Source organism: Morus notabilis, unplaced genomic scaffold (genome assembly GCF_000414095.1).
Source record: "Morus notabilis unplaced genomic scaffold, ASM41409v2 Scaffold625, whole genome shotgun sequence".
Classification (NCBI taxonomy): Eukaryota; Viridiplantae; Streptophyta; class Magnoliopsida; order Rosales; family Moraceae; genus Morus; species Morus notabilis.
The window spans coordinates 228,464-243,988 of NW_010357688.1; the positions used below are offsets into that span (position 1 = coordinate 228,464).

General features: G+C 34.4%; 1 protein-coding gene across 2 annotated transcripts; it reads left to right on the top strand.

Annotated features, from left to right (window-relative positions):
- Nucleotides 1-11,607, top strand: LOC21403713 (coatomer subunit beta'-3). Of its 2 annotated transcripts, none has more exons than XM_024174289.1 (26): nucleotides 1-244; nucleotides 742-762; nucleotides 877-938; nucleotides 1,060-1,114; nucleotides 1,324-1,360; nucleotides 1,454-1,779; nucleotides 1,899-2,030; nucleotides 2,121-2,269; nucleotides 2,898-2,966; nucleotides 3,145-3,292; nucleotides 3,402-3,467; nucleotides 3,810-3,998; nucleotides 4,147-4,287; nucleotides 4,391-4,465; nucleotides 4,601-4,777; nucleotides 4,871-4,962; nucleotides 5,052-5,168; nucleotides 6,136-6,250; nucleotides 6,443-6,514; nucleotides 7,293-7,489; nucleotides 7,665-7,758; nucleotides 7,951-8,057; nucleotides 8,320-8,464; nucleotides 9,158-9,372; nucleotides 10,297-10,364; nucleotides 11,237-11,607. In XM_024174289.1, exons 1-24 carry the CDS (start codon nucleotides 242-244, stop codon nucleotides 9,350-9,352), a joined length of 2,784 nt encoding a protein of 927 aa, XP_024030057.1. In that variant the 5' UTR covers nucleotides 1-241; the 3' UTR covers nucleotides 9,353-9,372; nucleotides 10,297-10,364; nucleotides 11,237-11,607. The 2 variants fall into 2 exon arrangements, with proteins under 2 accessions (XP_024030057.1, XP_024030054.1); XM_024174286.1 differs by having other exon boundaries at nucleotides 2-244; nucleotides 9,158-9,354.
- The last annotated feature ends 3,918 nt before the right edge of the window (nucleotides 11,608-15,525 follow it).

The window sequence follows — 15,525 nt, forward strand, 5'->3', positions numbered from 1 at the left end:
TAAGTCCCTGATGTGAGCCTCTCGAGTATAAGGGCTGGTTTTGTAGGCTGTTTCAGCAGCTTGAACTTTTGATGAATGGAATTGAGCTTAGTGCTCCTTGCTTCTTTGCCGTCTATCTCTCTTAGGTTTGAACGAGTTTCCTTCTCCAATTTCCCTTGAATTGCTGGTTTCCCTGCAGATTCCCTCGGCTTCTACGCCATCTTCCGATTCTCTCGAGTCCGCCGTCTCTGAGCACCCGAAAATGGTAACGTTTCTCTGCTTGATTTTAGCTTTTGATCCAATTGCATGTCCTTCTCATCCATTTTAGCTTTTTCGACATCCTTTTTTTATTATTGTTTGGTTTCCGAGAAAGTGCGAAGAAGGAAAAGAAAATAGAAATTTCGCGATTGAGATTTTTCAATGATTTCGTTACTTGAACATCTCTGATTATGAACTCGTTAAACCGGAAATGTAGACGTTGTAACTGATTGAGCTTCGCTTTTTCGTTTCTTTGCAATAAAACGACGTTGTTTTTCTCTTCATGTTTTTGTAAACTCAATTTTCTTAGCAATCTAGCTTAGTATAAAATCGTCAGGTTTTTCTCTCTTTTTCATTATTTTTTAGAAGTTTATCATGGACTGAATTCTGCTTGAATGACTATTTTCAGATTCAGAAGTGTATTTTATTTTTGGAATTTGTTGAACTAACTAGTTTTCTGCTTTTTGTGCTTTTTTTTTTTTTTTTTTGGTGATTGTTTTGCAGCCTCTCAGGCTTGACATCAAGGTTAGTATCTTCAATCCCCCCAAAATGATACTATTCGCTATCAGTCCAACCGCGAATTTAATCTTATTGCTTTGAAATGGTCTAGTATTCTACTGATATAATTTGCCTTTGCAGAGAAAATTTGCACAAAGAACTGAGAGAGTAAAATCAGTGGATCTCCATCCAACTGAGCCATGGTAATTTTATCGTGTGCTATATAATATGCTATCATGCAAAAACAAAACTTTTGATTATCAATTTCAATTGTTGTTTTGCTAATCAGAAGTGTGAAACCTTGTATTTTTCACCTTTCTGCAGGATTCTTGCGAGTTTGTATTCCGGAACCGTGTACATTTGGAACTACCAGTCACAGGTTAGTAGCTTTTAAACAATTGGTAGGAGTTTTTTGTATGGCATTTATGGTTTATTTTTAGGATTTTTGTAATGTGTTTTTCTACAATTTATTTTCTTATGGTAATTATTGGGGGCTGTTAGTTTGAACATTTAAGCTTGTAGAGATGCATGCTTGTTTGAGAATGACATTCTGACAGTGCTGACTAAAACATTACTGAACTTCTTCAGAACACGGTAAACTCTTTTGAAGTCTCTGAACTGCCAGGTATTCAATATGTTCATGTTTCTTCTCTTCTAATTTCACTTGTTCTCTACATGGTAACTCATCAAGAATAAAATTGTTTGAATATCCTTGCAGTTCGATCAGCTAAATTTATAGCACGCAAGCAGTGGATAGTCACTGGAGCTGATGACATGACTATACGTGCATTCAACTATAACACCATGGACAAGGTTAAAAGTTTTGAAGCACATACGGACTATATTAGAAGTGTTGCTGTTCATCCAACGCTTCCATATGTGCTGTCAGCATCTGATGACATGCTTATTAAACTCTGGGATTGGGAAAAGAATTGGATGTGCACTCAGATATTTGAGGGGCATTCTCATTATGTAATGCAAGTCACATTTAATCCTAAAGACACCAACACATTTGCAAGTGCCTCCCTAGATCGAACAATAAAGGTAGGAGTGGATGTTCTTTAACCTAGTAGTTTGTGAGTTGTTTTGAAGAAAAAAGTAATCATAATTTTTAACTTGTTTTTGTGCAATATGGCTTTGTTATTAATTCATCTGCCTTCCAGGTTTGGAATCTCAGCTCAATTGACCCTAATTTTACCTTGGAAGGCCACATGAAAGGAGTAAATTGTGTTGATTACTTTATTGGGGGTGACAAGCCATACTTAATCAGTGGATCTGATGACCAAACTGCAAAGGCAAGCAAGCTGAGTTACTATGAAGTATATGTATTTCTTGCATTTGCATGTTTAGTTTGAAAAGATTGTAATCTGAATCCATGCAAATAGGTGTGGGATTATCAAACCAAAAGTTGTGTTCAGACACTTGAAGGACACACTCACAATGTTTCTGCAGCTTGTTTTCATCCTGAACTCCCAATAATATTTACTGGTTCTGAGGATGGAACTGTTCGAATATGGCATTCAACCACTTATAGGTACATCCTAAATTTTAGTGAAGCAATACATGTTTTTGTACAAGGCTTTCATTCTCAACTCATTTAACGTTAAGTAGCAAAGATAATAGCTTATGATGATTGAATCATTGAGGCCCTAAAAATTATACCTTGTCCTAAAATTTCTTATTTTTATGAAGGAAAAGTTGCTCGTCCTATTCTTTGTTTTTCTTGGAAAATTATGTATTGTGTTTATTTCATGTCACATTTCGTATTGATGCGATCATTAGCTCTCAAGAGCCTTATCAATCACTTGGGATTTCTCAAATTAATTTTTTATTAATATTTTGCTTTCATTCTCATTGATTCACGTGTTTATTTGGCATTCTGCTTCTCCTTTAGCAACTTCATGCTTTAATCACTGTTGCATTTTCTTTTCAATTTCTTGCATTTTTTCTCCTTTATCCTTTTTTAACTAAAAGTTCAAAGTTAATATAGTATGGTTCAAATTTCTTTACTTTTTAGTTGTTGTTGTTGTTTTTTTTTTTTTTTTTTTTTTTTTCCATGGTTTCCTAAGATAGGAAATCATAGGGTATGAATTTATACCCTTGTGAGTCTTACGTATTGTAATTTTTTTCTAGACTTCTCACTTTTTCCCTTACTTGAGTAGGCTTGAGAACACATTGAACTATGGGCTTGAGCGAGTTTGGGCTCTTGGGTACATGAAAGGTTCACGACGGTAAGCTTGTTGGCTTTTAAAGTTCACCAAGAATTATGCAATACCTACTTTTGAAGGAGGCTAAAGTATGCGTTGTTTTTATTATGTTGGAGTCTGAAATGCATACGCTATTTCTCTCTTGCTTTTGTCTCTGTATAACACTATTGATTGTCTTCTTTCTGTTTTTCTAATTTGACAGGATTGTAATTGGTTATGATGAAGGAGCCATCATGGTTAAAATTGGTCGAGAAGAACCAGTGGCTAGCATGGACAATGGTGGGAAAATAATTTGGGCCAAGCATAATGAGGTTCAAACTGTAAATATCAAGAGTGTTGGGACTACTGAGGTTTGATCTCCCTGCTTGCTCAGAGCTTTGTCTCTATACTTGATATTAAGTTCTTATTTGCATGGACCAAAAACAATAAAGTTGTCAATCTTGGTTAATGGCTACTCAGGTCGATGATGGAGAAAGATTGCCGTTGGCCGTTAAGGAGTTGGGAACATGCGATCTTTATCCTCAAGTAAGTTGCTCTCTTTTGAGAACTATTTTAGTGCAAGTGGATACCTTCTTTTTTTTTTTTTTTAACTCAAACCTTTTCTCTTATGGTGGTTCTATGTGCTGATATTTTTTAATGTATGGTTTTGTGGAAGGAATACACAATCTTCATCCTCAGTTGTTTTTTTTTTTTTTTTTTAAAAGGCCTTTATTCATTTCACTATTGGACCTTAATATTTAGAAGTTAGAAATTTACCTATTTCACTTAATTAGATGTTTACTATAATCAATAAAGTTAACTATTCTTGGGACCTGGATACGACAACTAAGTTGCATGTGCTGATATTGGACCTTTTGATTGTATCAGAGCTTAAAGCACAATCCCAATGGGAGGTTTGTTGTTGTTTGTGGAGATGGCGAGTACATTATATATACAGCCTTAGCTTGGAGAAATAGATCCTTTGGCTCAGCACTGGAACTTGTATGGTCATCAGATGGAGAATATGCTGTTAGAGAAAGTACATCGAGGATCAAAATATTTAGCAAGACATTCCAGGTTTTGACCCTTTCAAATGCATGATTCATGACGTTTATGAAATTGTGAGATTGACTTTAAGGTCTGTATTGTTAAAACAAATGATGATTATTCTTTGCTATGCAGAAAATTTAATGATGTTTGTTCTGCTAAAATGACCTTTTTTTAGGAAAAGAAGAATATTCGACCAACATTTTCGTGTGAACGTATTTACGGAGGCACTTTACTTGCAATGTGCTCAAGTGACTTCATATGTTTCTATGACTGGGCCGAATGTAGATTGATTAGGCGGATTGATGTGAATGTCAAAGTAAGATTTACCGTCTCTAACATTTCATTATGTCATCATTTTCTGGTTTTAGCATCATCTTCACTAATGTTTAACATTCCTTTGGTTTCATTGACTTTTCAAGAATGTTTATTGGGCTGATAGTGGTGATTTGGTGGCAATTGCTAGTGTTTCATCGTTCTACATTCTGAAATACAATGTAAGAATTCTTCTTTGGTATACATATAATATATTCCAGTTCCTTTTCTATAATATTCTGCCTTAGCTTTTGGTAAAGTAGATTTCCTTTTATGAATTTGTGCTCACATAAAAAACTTAATCGGTTTATTGGCAGCGGGATGTTGTATCATCATATTTTGACAGTGGAAGTTCAGGTGATGAACAAGGTGTCCATAATGCTTTTGAGGTTCTTCATGAAATAGATGAGCGTGTCAGAACTGGAATATGGGTTGGGGATTGTTTCATCTACAATAACCCTTCTTGGAAACTTAATTATCTAGTTGGTCATGAGGTATAAGAATATTTTAGATTCCACAACATACTTGTACAGTTGAAAGTTTCATCAATGATTGAAAAATTATTATGATCTAATTTGACTTTTCAGGTGACGACTATGTTTCATCTGGACCGACCTATGTACCTGTTGGGATATTTGGCCAATCAAAGTCGGATTTATCTTATTGATAAAGACTTCAAGTGAGTGTTTCTTTGCAAGTTGTTCTGGATAACATACTAAATTTTACATCACCAAAATTGATTTTAACTTGTTGCCTTCTATTTTCTAGTGTCATGGGATACACCTTACATGTCAGCTTGATTGAATACAAAACTCTTGTGATGCGTGGAGATTTAGAGCGTGCAAGTCAAATTTTACCAACTATTCCTCCGGAGCATCATAATAGGTAAGACAACATACAATAAAAGGTAATGTTACCTGGTGTTTGGTTTGTAAGCTCTAATCTTAGCTTGATGCTTGTTGTTCGTTGGTCTAAGGGTTTCTTAAAAACAAATCTGCCTATTACTGATTGGAAAAGTGGTATAACTTTAGCTTTGAGGATTTTAGTTTTTTATTTTATATTCCAGCACTTCTGTTGGTGATTATTATTTAAATCCCTTTTCTGGTGTCAGTCTAGTTTTGCTACTATGAAGTTATTCGTAGTAAAGTAGGTGTAGCACCAATAGAAGATAAGGTGCGCGAAGGCCGCTTGAGGAGGTACGGGCATGTCCAACGTAGACCGCTAGAAGTACCAGTTCATGCTTGGGAGGACATTCTTATACCTAATACTAGGAGAGGGGAGGGGTAGACCAAGAATTACGTGGACCGAAGTAGTTAGGAATGACATTCTAGATCTAGGCCTTCAGGAAAGTCTAATTTTGAACAGAGCTGCGTGGAAAAGTGAAATCTATATAGCCGACCCTAATTAGGATGGGATTAAGGCTTGTTGTTGTTGTTGTCTAATTTGATGTTGTAACTTACGATTTTGCTCACGTACATGGAGGAAAGAGCTCAAAAGTTATTTTAGGTTGCTGTCTTCTTTGAAATTATACTTCTGAATTGTATGGAGTACGCATACAATTTTTCTCAAAAAATAAAGGAAAAGACTGTGTATGTTGACTGTTGGTATTCTCTCCGTCACTACAAACTTGTCCATGTTACGTTTGTTCACAAATTCTTGTATCATTGCATTGAAAATAGGGACTTAGTCCACCCACTAGAACTTCTAATTATCCTAATGAACAATTAGGTTCAAAATTTAGTCCGTCAGTTTGTGTTTGCCTGAAGTTGCTACTTATTTGCTTTTGTGTTGATGAGTGGTGATTTTCTGAAATTTGACTGATATTACAATGGAAACTATTTTTGTTTCTTAGCGTTGCTCGCTTTTTGGAGTCTCGAGGTATGTTGGAAGATGCATTGGAATTGGCTACTGATCCTGATTACAAATTCGATCTAGCTATCCAACTTGGAAGACTTGAGATTGCAAAGGTAAAGCTTTATACGTTTAGATCTTAGAAAAGTTTTTTGTGGAGCTATATTGAAGAGAAATTATGATTTATTTGTACTATCAGAACAAAAAAATAATAATAATACAAATGAAGAGATCTATTTTTCCCTGTCCGTGTAACTATATATTTAATAGTTTCTCCCTTTTGAATCAATGTTGCCTTTTCGCTTCAGGAAATTGCCACTCAAGCCCAAAGCGAATCAAAATGGAAGCAGCTGGCAGAGTTAGCTATGTCAATTGGGCAGGTATTCTTCTCCCACTACATATGGATGAGCAGAAATTTACAGTAGTAGTACCTTCCGTCCCACACTATGATTGAGAGGACTCATGAACATCTCTCTTATTACTTGGTGTTCAGGCGATCTTTTGCTAGATTTTAATGTGTCATTTTTAAATGTAGCACTGCAATTTGCTAAGTCACTTATTATGCATACTTAAGATAAAATTTTTTACTTAAAACCAAGTGTGATATATGTATACGAGAAGGCTGAAAATACAAAAGTTGTACAAGTAGGAAATCTCATATGAGTGGCCTACACTTGGGTGTTGTTCAATATCGGAAGGAAAAAAATTACCCTTTTGTCAGGTTCTATGTTTCGATAAAAGTTTATTTTTTGTTTTCATGAACTTATAACATGCCTACGTGGCTGCATTATTAGGATTGGTGATTTTAGTTTTTTGTTTTGTTTTATAATTGTTGTATTTTCTTTCCGAATTGATTCTTCCCTGTACTCTTTTCAAATATACATATATATATGGATATAAATATTGCCAACTTTTGTGACATATATTTAATATATATGCATTTTTACACAAAACTAAAATCTTAGCCAATTAAGTACAAGGGATAGAATTAGAGAGCCAGATCATTACTATTTCTAGCCATTTCTGATATAGTTTCTTTGGATGCTCTTTCATGGTTAAAATCACGTGGCCGCAATTATAACATTAGCAATATCTTGTGTGATGTGTGATATTTTGCACATCGGTGAACTGCAACGATCTCTTGAATTGTTTGTGCAGTTAGAATTGGCTGAAGATTGTCTATTGAATGGAATGGATTTAAGTGGGTTATTGCTTCTTTATTCTTCCATTGGAGATGCACAAGGAATATTAAAACTTTCATCCCTTGCCAAAGAGCAAGGAAAAAGTAATGTTGCCTTCCTTTGTTTATTTACACTGGGGAAATTGGAAGAGTGCATCCAGCTGCTGCTGGAGAGGTACCCCTTTTTTTCACTCTTTTATTAGTTTCTTCATTGTTCATTAAGGAATTGGTATCCCTGGTGACTGCTCACCATAGTAAAACCATCTAAAAAAAAGTTAAGGGGATTCTAGATTCTTTTATGGTGGCATGATAGAAGGGGAAAATACCAAGTTTTGATGATTTTCTTGCAGTAACCGTATACCTGAAGCAGCTTTAATGGCACGATCTTACCTTCCAAGCAAGGTGTCAGAGATAGTTGCAATTTGGAGAAATGATCTGAGCAAGGTTAGATTTCTGCAAAGTACAACCCTTTTCACTTATTGGAAAATGAGATTTTTAAGTAATGTTTCTGATTGGGACATGGCATTGAAAGTGGTGCCAATTATTTTTCAATCCCACCCATTGAAATAAGGAGATATCTGAGTTCTATTGAGTATTGGAATTCTTGTTTAAGTACATGTGTAATAATAAGTGCAGGTTAGTAAGAAAGCGGCGGATTCATTAGCCGATCCTGAAGAGTACCCTAATTTGTTCGAGGACTGGCAAGTTTATGTTTCCCTTGAATCTGAAGCTGCAAAAAACAGGTGAATTACACTTTCGTTTGTTTACTCAATCAGTTGTCTCTTAATTTTACCACTTATTTGTCTAGTGCTTTTTGTTCTTTGGGATAAAATCCTCTTTTATTCATTCTCTTAGTGCATGTTTAGATTTTGCAGTTTCCCTAAATTTTCCATTCACAACTTGTGTAAATAAACCTTTTATGCAATGAATACTATAGAATGACAATGAAATGTCTACTGTTAATTTGTCAGTTCCTAATGTAGATTTCTGGGATGCACTCTGCAGGGGAAACTATCCTCCTGCTGAACTCTATCCAGTCTATGCCGAGAAATCAACTACCAACCTTCTTGACAGGTTCAAAAGCATGCAAATTGATGGGAATGAAGACCTGACAGAAAATGGAGAAGGCGATCATGAGCATGAGCATGAGGTAGAAAATGGAAACTTCTACAATGGGTGGTTCTATTCCCGCTATAATATTTAACTGATAATAGGGATATTACTGTTGGTACAGTTTGCATTGAGAACTGAAGTATAAATATCTTTCTGATGTTGCTAGCAGCTCAAAGCATGTCCTTCTAAGGGGCTCATGTAGTTGATGGACAAATTTCAGAAATGCTCTGATCTATATGTAATCCATTTAACCTTCCAAAAAATAAAATAATAATGATTTAACAGTTTTATGGTGGTTAGGAAGTTACAAGTTCAGAAGTTATACAGAGAAAGTAATAGGGGCCATTTTCCATAACCAACGGACCACAGGTACAATGAAAATATTACGTAAATGAACTTCACTAGGAAATAGAAAAGAAGTTTTCTTTCTCTATTAGCCGAAAGTTCCTGTGTGCCACAACCCACTGCTCAGATTCTCTTCAATGGTTCAGCAGATGTAATCGTTGTGAATATATTTATGAAAACTCGTGTTGACCTTACGACTGTCGGTTTTGTTATCTGAGTTAGATGTGCATTAGGATAACAATCTGCCCAAGAAGCAAAAATTTTGGTTATCATCATGTGTCAGTAACTATTTAGTCCTTTATTGTAATTCATATTCTGATTATTGGATCTTTCTCCCAAAATAAATTTTTTCAAGGGTTTCTGCTTGCATTTGATTTCAATCCAGGAGACGAAGGAGAATGGGGAAAATCAAGGACAGGAAGCTGTTATTGAAGAGGAGACAGTGGAGAATCAGGAAAATCAAGGTCAAGGGGCTGTGGTCGAAGAGGATGCTAATTCCACGAATGGTGTTGTTATTGTAAACACTAATGAGGATGAAGAGGCATTTGGTACAAATAATGAGAGGACTTCATTACTCTAAAGGCAAGACTTTTTCAGAAAGTATGAATATTTCTACTTATTAAATGGTTTTTTATGACATTTAATATTGCTTTGCTTTTTGTTTTTTCCTGCACAATTGATTTTGTTGTTCTTGTTGGGGTGGTTATGTTTTCGTTCCTTTTTTTTGTCCTGCTATTGTAATTTTTCTTCACCTTTGTTTTAGTTCATCAACAATCATTGGGTTCAATAAAGATATTTTCTTAGTTAAATTCTTCTAAAACCATGACAATCAGCATGGTTTTGATTTTTGCCTTTGCCCGTGTCTGTCATACCGTCTACTACTCTTTCCTTCAGGTTAGTTTAGTAGGAAACTAAAATTATTTTTGTTGGGTCAAGTTTCGTTGATTTTTCATTTATTGGCCTTAAACAAGTGTCCTTCTCTACCCAGTCTTAGTTGATCTATTTTTTTTAGGGGTTCAGATATTATCCAATACACCGAAGTTTTCATGTTATTTATACTTGATTTATTTGTATTTCCACTATATACGGTTTTTCCTGGTGACTGGTGTGAAAATCCCTTGCATAGTTCTTCAGCTTCTGGTCCCATATAGTATTCCCATGTAAAACGTGAAAAAATTGATAATGATAAATATGTGACGCTTCACAGATGGGGACCAATAACCTTTATGGTCTTTTTTAAACATATGTTTGATTTTGATCGTGTAATACTTGTTTAAATCCAGCTAACTTGATTGTTTCAATGTTGCCATTGATTGTGTGACTGTCAATATTGGAACTTGTTCAAATCTCATGTCATGTTCAACTTCATATTTGCATTCACGCCTACTGAGTATTCAATTGGCGTAGAAGTCCATCACTATTGATCTGTCTGATTTTCTTTATTGTTGTTTTTTTTTTTTTTTTTTTTTTTTTTTTTTTCCTTTCATGTCCTTTTTTCCCCCCTTTTTTTCTTTTATGGTTCAGATCTGTGTAGCTTACATCACCAGTATACTGAGCCAAGCTAATTCCAACTGTTATACACCAATCTTCAGGTAAGATAAATGTCTTCCCTGGCTAATTACTTAGTTTATTAGTTCTGTTTCAAGTATTTTAGTTAGTTGTTCACTGGGGCTTCCTGGTTCATTTTGGTGGATTTACATCATGTTCTTTCGAATTTTTTTAGTTTTATCTTTATTTAATTTGCTTACTTGCCACTTTATCCAAACCTTCTCACTACTTACAGCATTAAATGTCAGGTACCGGGCTAAATAATCCTTTCAAGTTTTTAATAGAAATAAAAAAATTCACGGAAGTGTTAACCCTTACAAAATAGGGATTAGATGTGTTTCAAAAGATTAGACCAATCAAAATGGCTGTTAAGATTCAGTAGCTGCAATTATTCTTCCTCCTGCTTCAGCAAGTAGCACTTACATGCATCACCTATATGATGAACAAAATTTTCAAAGCCTGTTTATTTTTTTCTTTTTTATGTACAAATTTAAATTGAGGTTGGTAGGATTTGGTCCTATATGTCAGTTGGTTTTGACATTTGAACTCGGTTCATGTAAGTTGGGCCTTCCGAATGATTAATTCAACTAACCCTTTGCCATTTGTACGCATAATGCTGCATTTTGTTGTATTAAATTCACATTGTTCATCAGTAAACACGGCATTCTTTAAACCTATCAAAGCATGGCCCAAAAGTGCTGGGTGTCCAATCTCGCTTAGGTACACCCTCCAATGCTACGTTTTCTTTAATCTGTTAGTTATGTCTTAACACTTCGACCTATAGGATCAATTCCACGTGTTTCTTGCTGGAACTGAAACCCATTATTTTATTTATTTTTTGTCTTTTACTTTGTATTAGATCTTTAGTTTTGCCTTTTACTGAATTGTGTTCAACTTTCTTTTTTCCCCCTTGCAGAGTGACTCGTAACTTTTCTTTATGCAAGACCCGAGGAAGTTTCTTATAGTTCCTTATAGTAGTAGTTATTCTCCCCTCCCCTTTTACACTTTTACAGATGAAAAAAAAAAAAAAAAGATGTCTGGAGTGTGCATCTACTTATAAAGTTGTCTCAAATTAAATCCTAAAAAGATTTTTTATCGGATTCTTTTTCATATCATACACCTATTGGGTTGGCATAAAGAGCCGCGAAAAAGACGTTTCCCCAAGGTACCTGATGCTTCCGGTAGCCTGTGATTTTGTAGGTAAACAAAATTTCGATAACATAGAGAATATTACTATATTGTTGGAAACTTCTTTTGTCATGTACAATTATGTGTAGTTTGGTATTAGAAAATTTTCGGGTTGGTTCGTTAGAATGACCCAGCTCATCCATCCCCCCCTAATTATTCACCAGTTGCCCCCTTTTTTTCTCTATTTATGCATTTAGCTTTATTTGTTTAGCCTGCTTTGTTAATTAATCATTATTAAAGAATGTTCCAATCATGACCAATCATATAGTTTCTATCTCTAATGAACATTATCCTGGGCAAAGCACAGATGTTGTCGGGTAATCCACAAAAGGAGGTAAAAAACAATCACAATGATCATATGGTGGGTTTTTTAACTTTAGTATCTTTTATGGTTTCTTTATTAGCGGTCAGGTATGGGAACTTAGCTGGCAATGCTTGTGTTTTGCTTTTGTTGGGCTTGTAGAGCTTATAAATAAATAAATAAATAAATATATATATAGTCTATAGTATATAGTATATGATATGCACGCGTTTTATTACGAATCTAACTTTGTCACGGTTAGGTTCAATTATTGGAGTTGTTTGTTCTCACTTGCCGACAGTTTCACAAATTGGGCAAAAAATGAAAATAATTTCAGGCTATTTCCCTAACCTTTTTCAGCCGCTGCTTTGCCGAATTTCACGAGATAACAAACAGGGCTCGTAAATATAGCCAAAAGTTAGAGAGAGAGTTTTGATGGCTTTCATGTTCATTGAATCATAAAAAGCCTCAGCCGAGCCAACCATTATCTACTTTATTGTGTATCTCTCTGGCATAGGGCACTCCTAGATTCGTATATACTTGAATGAGTAAAATTTTAGTCGTTTAGGAGAAAAAATAGTATATTCTTAGAAGCATTCTATGTTATCTGATGTCATCAGCTTGGAATGCCTGGGGGTTTTTCCTGTTTGGCCTGAAATGAAACTTGACTTTCAGTCGTTTCAAAATCGTGCGTTTTCTTTTTGTGGGGTTTGTGACAGTGTTTGGACGGCTTTGTATTTTAACCTTCACCACTGTGAAAAGCCTTACTGAAATGCCGAGTCCTTGTAAGACTTACCGAAAATTGAGCAGTCATAAACTTCCTTGTTCGCAATGTTAAATAAGGTTTCTCAGTTCAGAACTTCAGCCTGGTTTGAAAAAATGGCAAACGAAAGTTTGCAAAGATATGAAGTGAAACAAAAAAATGAGACTTTTCTTTTCGTTTTCCCTCCCTTTCTCATTGGTTGGATTTGGGGTTCCTCCAAGTTTAATCTTTAAAGATGCAAAGACACCTAAAAGCTAAACTAGAACATAACAAAATTTGGGGACTTAATGGGAAGTGCCATTATAGAAAAGACCTCAAGAGGTTCTTTTTTTCGCCCCATAAAGAAGGGTATCTAATCTTTTTTCACAGGTACCTAGTTCTTGATAAGATGAGAGGCCACCACATGGCATCACAAAGCCAGTTGTGTTTAGGGACCACTCTTGGGTCGTCTCGTTGCTATCATCCCATCTACTCATCCTAATAATCTCATCTTCTCATCCTAAGAATCTCATCTCATGATTTGGTATGATTTGGTACTCAATTGTCGACAAACTGACTCGATCTTTTTTACTGCCTTAGTCCTCACTCTTGATTGATTGGTTTACTACTTTCTTTCTCACTCACTGGTGTGAAAGAGAGAATTGACAAGAGGCCCTCCCTTGCCTGAGGCTCTTCGGCCTTCATTTTGTCCCTACTGCCCCTACATTCAATTATGCATTCAAGAGAGAGAGAGAAACTCAAAAAATCTCTTCTTTTCTCCAAACTCTGATGCTGCCTATCTTCCATTGATATTTTTAGTGTGGTGCTGTGTATTTGAGAACCCCTCCAATGTCGTATGTATCACTTAGATTTTAATTTGTAGAGACATTAAAAACGTCCTTTAAGGACCAACAACCTACCAAATCCAATCCCTTTTGATCTTAACCCCACCATTGATTCATTACTAGGGCTACGATAATGCGTTGCCACAAGCCCCTTTGATTTTTTTTTTTTTTTTTAGTTGGTACCAAGTACATGATATTTTTTGTTTGTGCAAGTACAATAGGAAATCGGTTGTTACATGGCATGAAATGATGAAAAATTTTCCGTACTAAATTTTTATTTTTTTTTGTAAGATTTATATTTAGTCGGGTAATTAAGGTTAAACATCTAGGTTTTAAAACATTCTACAACCGAACAACGAAACAGGTGCCCTCAATTTCTCTCATTATATATCAAAATAGCAACAGAATTTTGAAGACCGTACGAAACGAAACAGGTGGTAAAGGGGTAGATTTTTTTTTTTTTTTTTAATGTGCTCAAATGATGAATATTATCGTAGAGGATTAACTTGTTCGAATTTGTTAAATCAAATGGACAAGCATGAATCATTGTTTAAAGCTTTCTTATAATGTAACATAATTAACGGGAAACATAACTATATAAACAAATAAATAAATAAATCCTCAATTTGTCATTCATGCCACTAATATTAAAACTTTTGGTTTGTGCCATACAAATGAACTAGTTGAAGATCAATATAAAAACATGGCATAAATTCAAACATTAAAGAAGTTGTGAAATAAATCTAAAATATATGTATGAGTCTTGAAATGTTACTTAAATTTCTCATTTTTATTAATGTGAGGTGCTTAACACCACTGATACCACTTGGTATGTATGGCTAATTTACTAATGTTTTATAATTGAGGGAGAGCAAATTTCATTTTTCTTTTTCAAATTTTCGGGCAAAATAGAGAAAAAAATAGGAAATTTATAAAATTCATCTAAAGATGAAATGTACACAAAACCACATCATCTTCATGGTTAGGTAACTTGAACCCCTAACGATAACCGTGAGAAAGTTTCATGGTCATGGATGGGACAACCACGTAGGGAAGGAAGGAATGGGTCCATTTTGGAAGAGTCTTATTAATGATTAGTAGATGGCTCTTTGTTAGGTCCCACCACTAGAGGGCCCAATAAAATTTTTTAATAATCAAAAATATTATAAGGGATGGCGGACCATAAAATTAAAGGTATTGTTGAGTTCGTTGATTTAAATTTTTAATTTAATATGAGATATGATTTTATTTGAAAATTTTTAACTATAGTAAAATTAGAATTAAAAATTTAAATCGGTGAAATGAACGAGGCTAAAAACTCTCGCATGTTTCAATTTTTTTCTTGACAATTCACCCCTTAAACTTTAAAATGTGTTGCAATGTTGGTCAAATTGAAAACGAATTTAAAAATTTAGACGATATCTTCAACGTGAGTATTTTATAAGGGTAATTAATATCTTTTTGCATTGAATTGATCCTCATATATGCATAAAAGCAGAATTTTTTTTGAAATTGACAGTTACCCGTTTTAAGAGAAAAATTGGGGGTCCCCTAATTTCAAAAAAATTTTTCATTCATGATGTGTATAAAGTGTTCAATTCGATGCAAAAAGGCCCGGATTATCCTTATTAAACACTGACGTAGAAGATACCGTCTAATTTTTAACTTCGTTTTTAATTTGACCAACAATGTAATAAATTTTAAAGTTTAAGGGGGAATTACTAAGAAAAAAATTAAGGGACCAATTTGCCAAACTCATGAAGTTGAGGGGTATTCATGCAAAAAAAGCCATTGAACTCATATTTGATAAGGACGCAGTATAAATTATATTTCTAGATTAAATTGAGTTAAACTCTCTAATAAAAGTTTAGCTCTTTTAAATTCAAGTGCTCATATCATTTTTTAACAGTAAAAAGATGCTCACTCTTCGTGCATTTCCCACTTACTAAACACAAATTTAAATTTTATTCTTTATTCAGATTAAAATTTTAACAGTATATTTAAACGTCAATTCAATCTACTATTTAAACAACACATGTTCAAATAAAAAAATTTAAATGAGCAAAATTCGATCCAGCACTGTTTTTACCCTCAAAAAGAGAGAAAAAAAAAAAAAAAAAAAAAAACCC

Bases quoted from the DNA above. Each gene is read 5' to 3' on its own strand.
- LOC21403713 (XM_024174289.1), top strand. The intron at 4,778-4,870 runs GTATAAGAATAT...TTGACTTTTCAG, and splicing joins ATTATCTAGTTGGTCATGAG to GTGACGACTATGTTTCATCT. The intron at 7,759-7,950 runs GTTAGATTTCTG...TAATAAGTGCAG, and splicing joins GGAGAAATGATCTGAGCAAG to GTTAGTAAGAAAGCGGCGGA.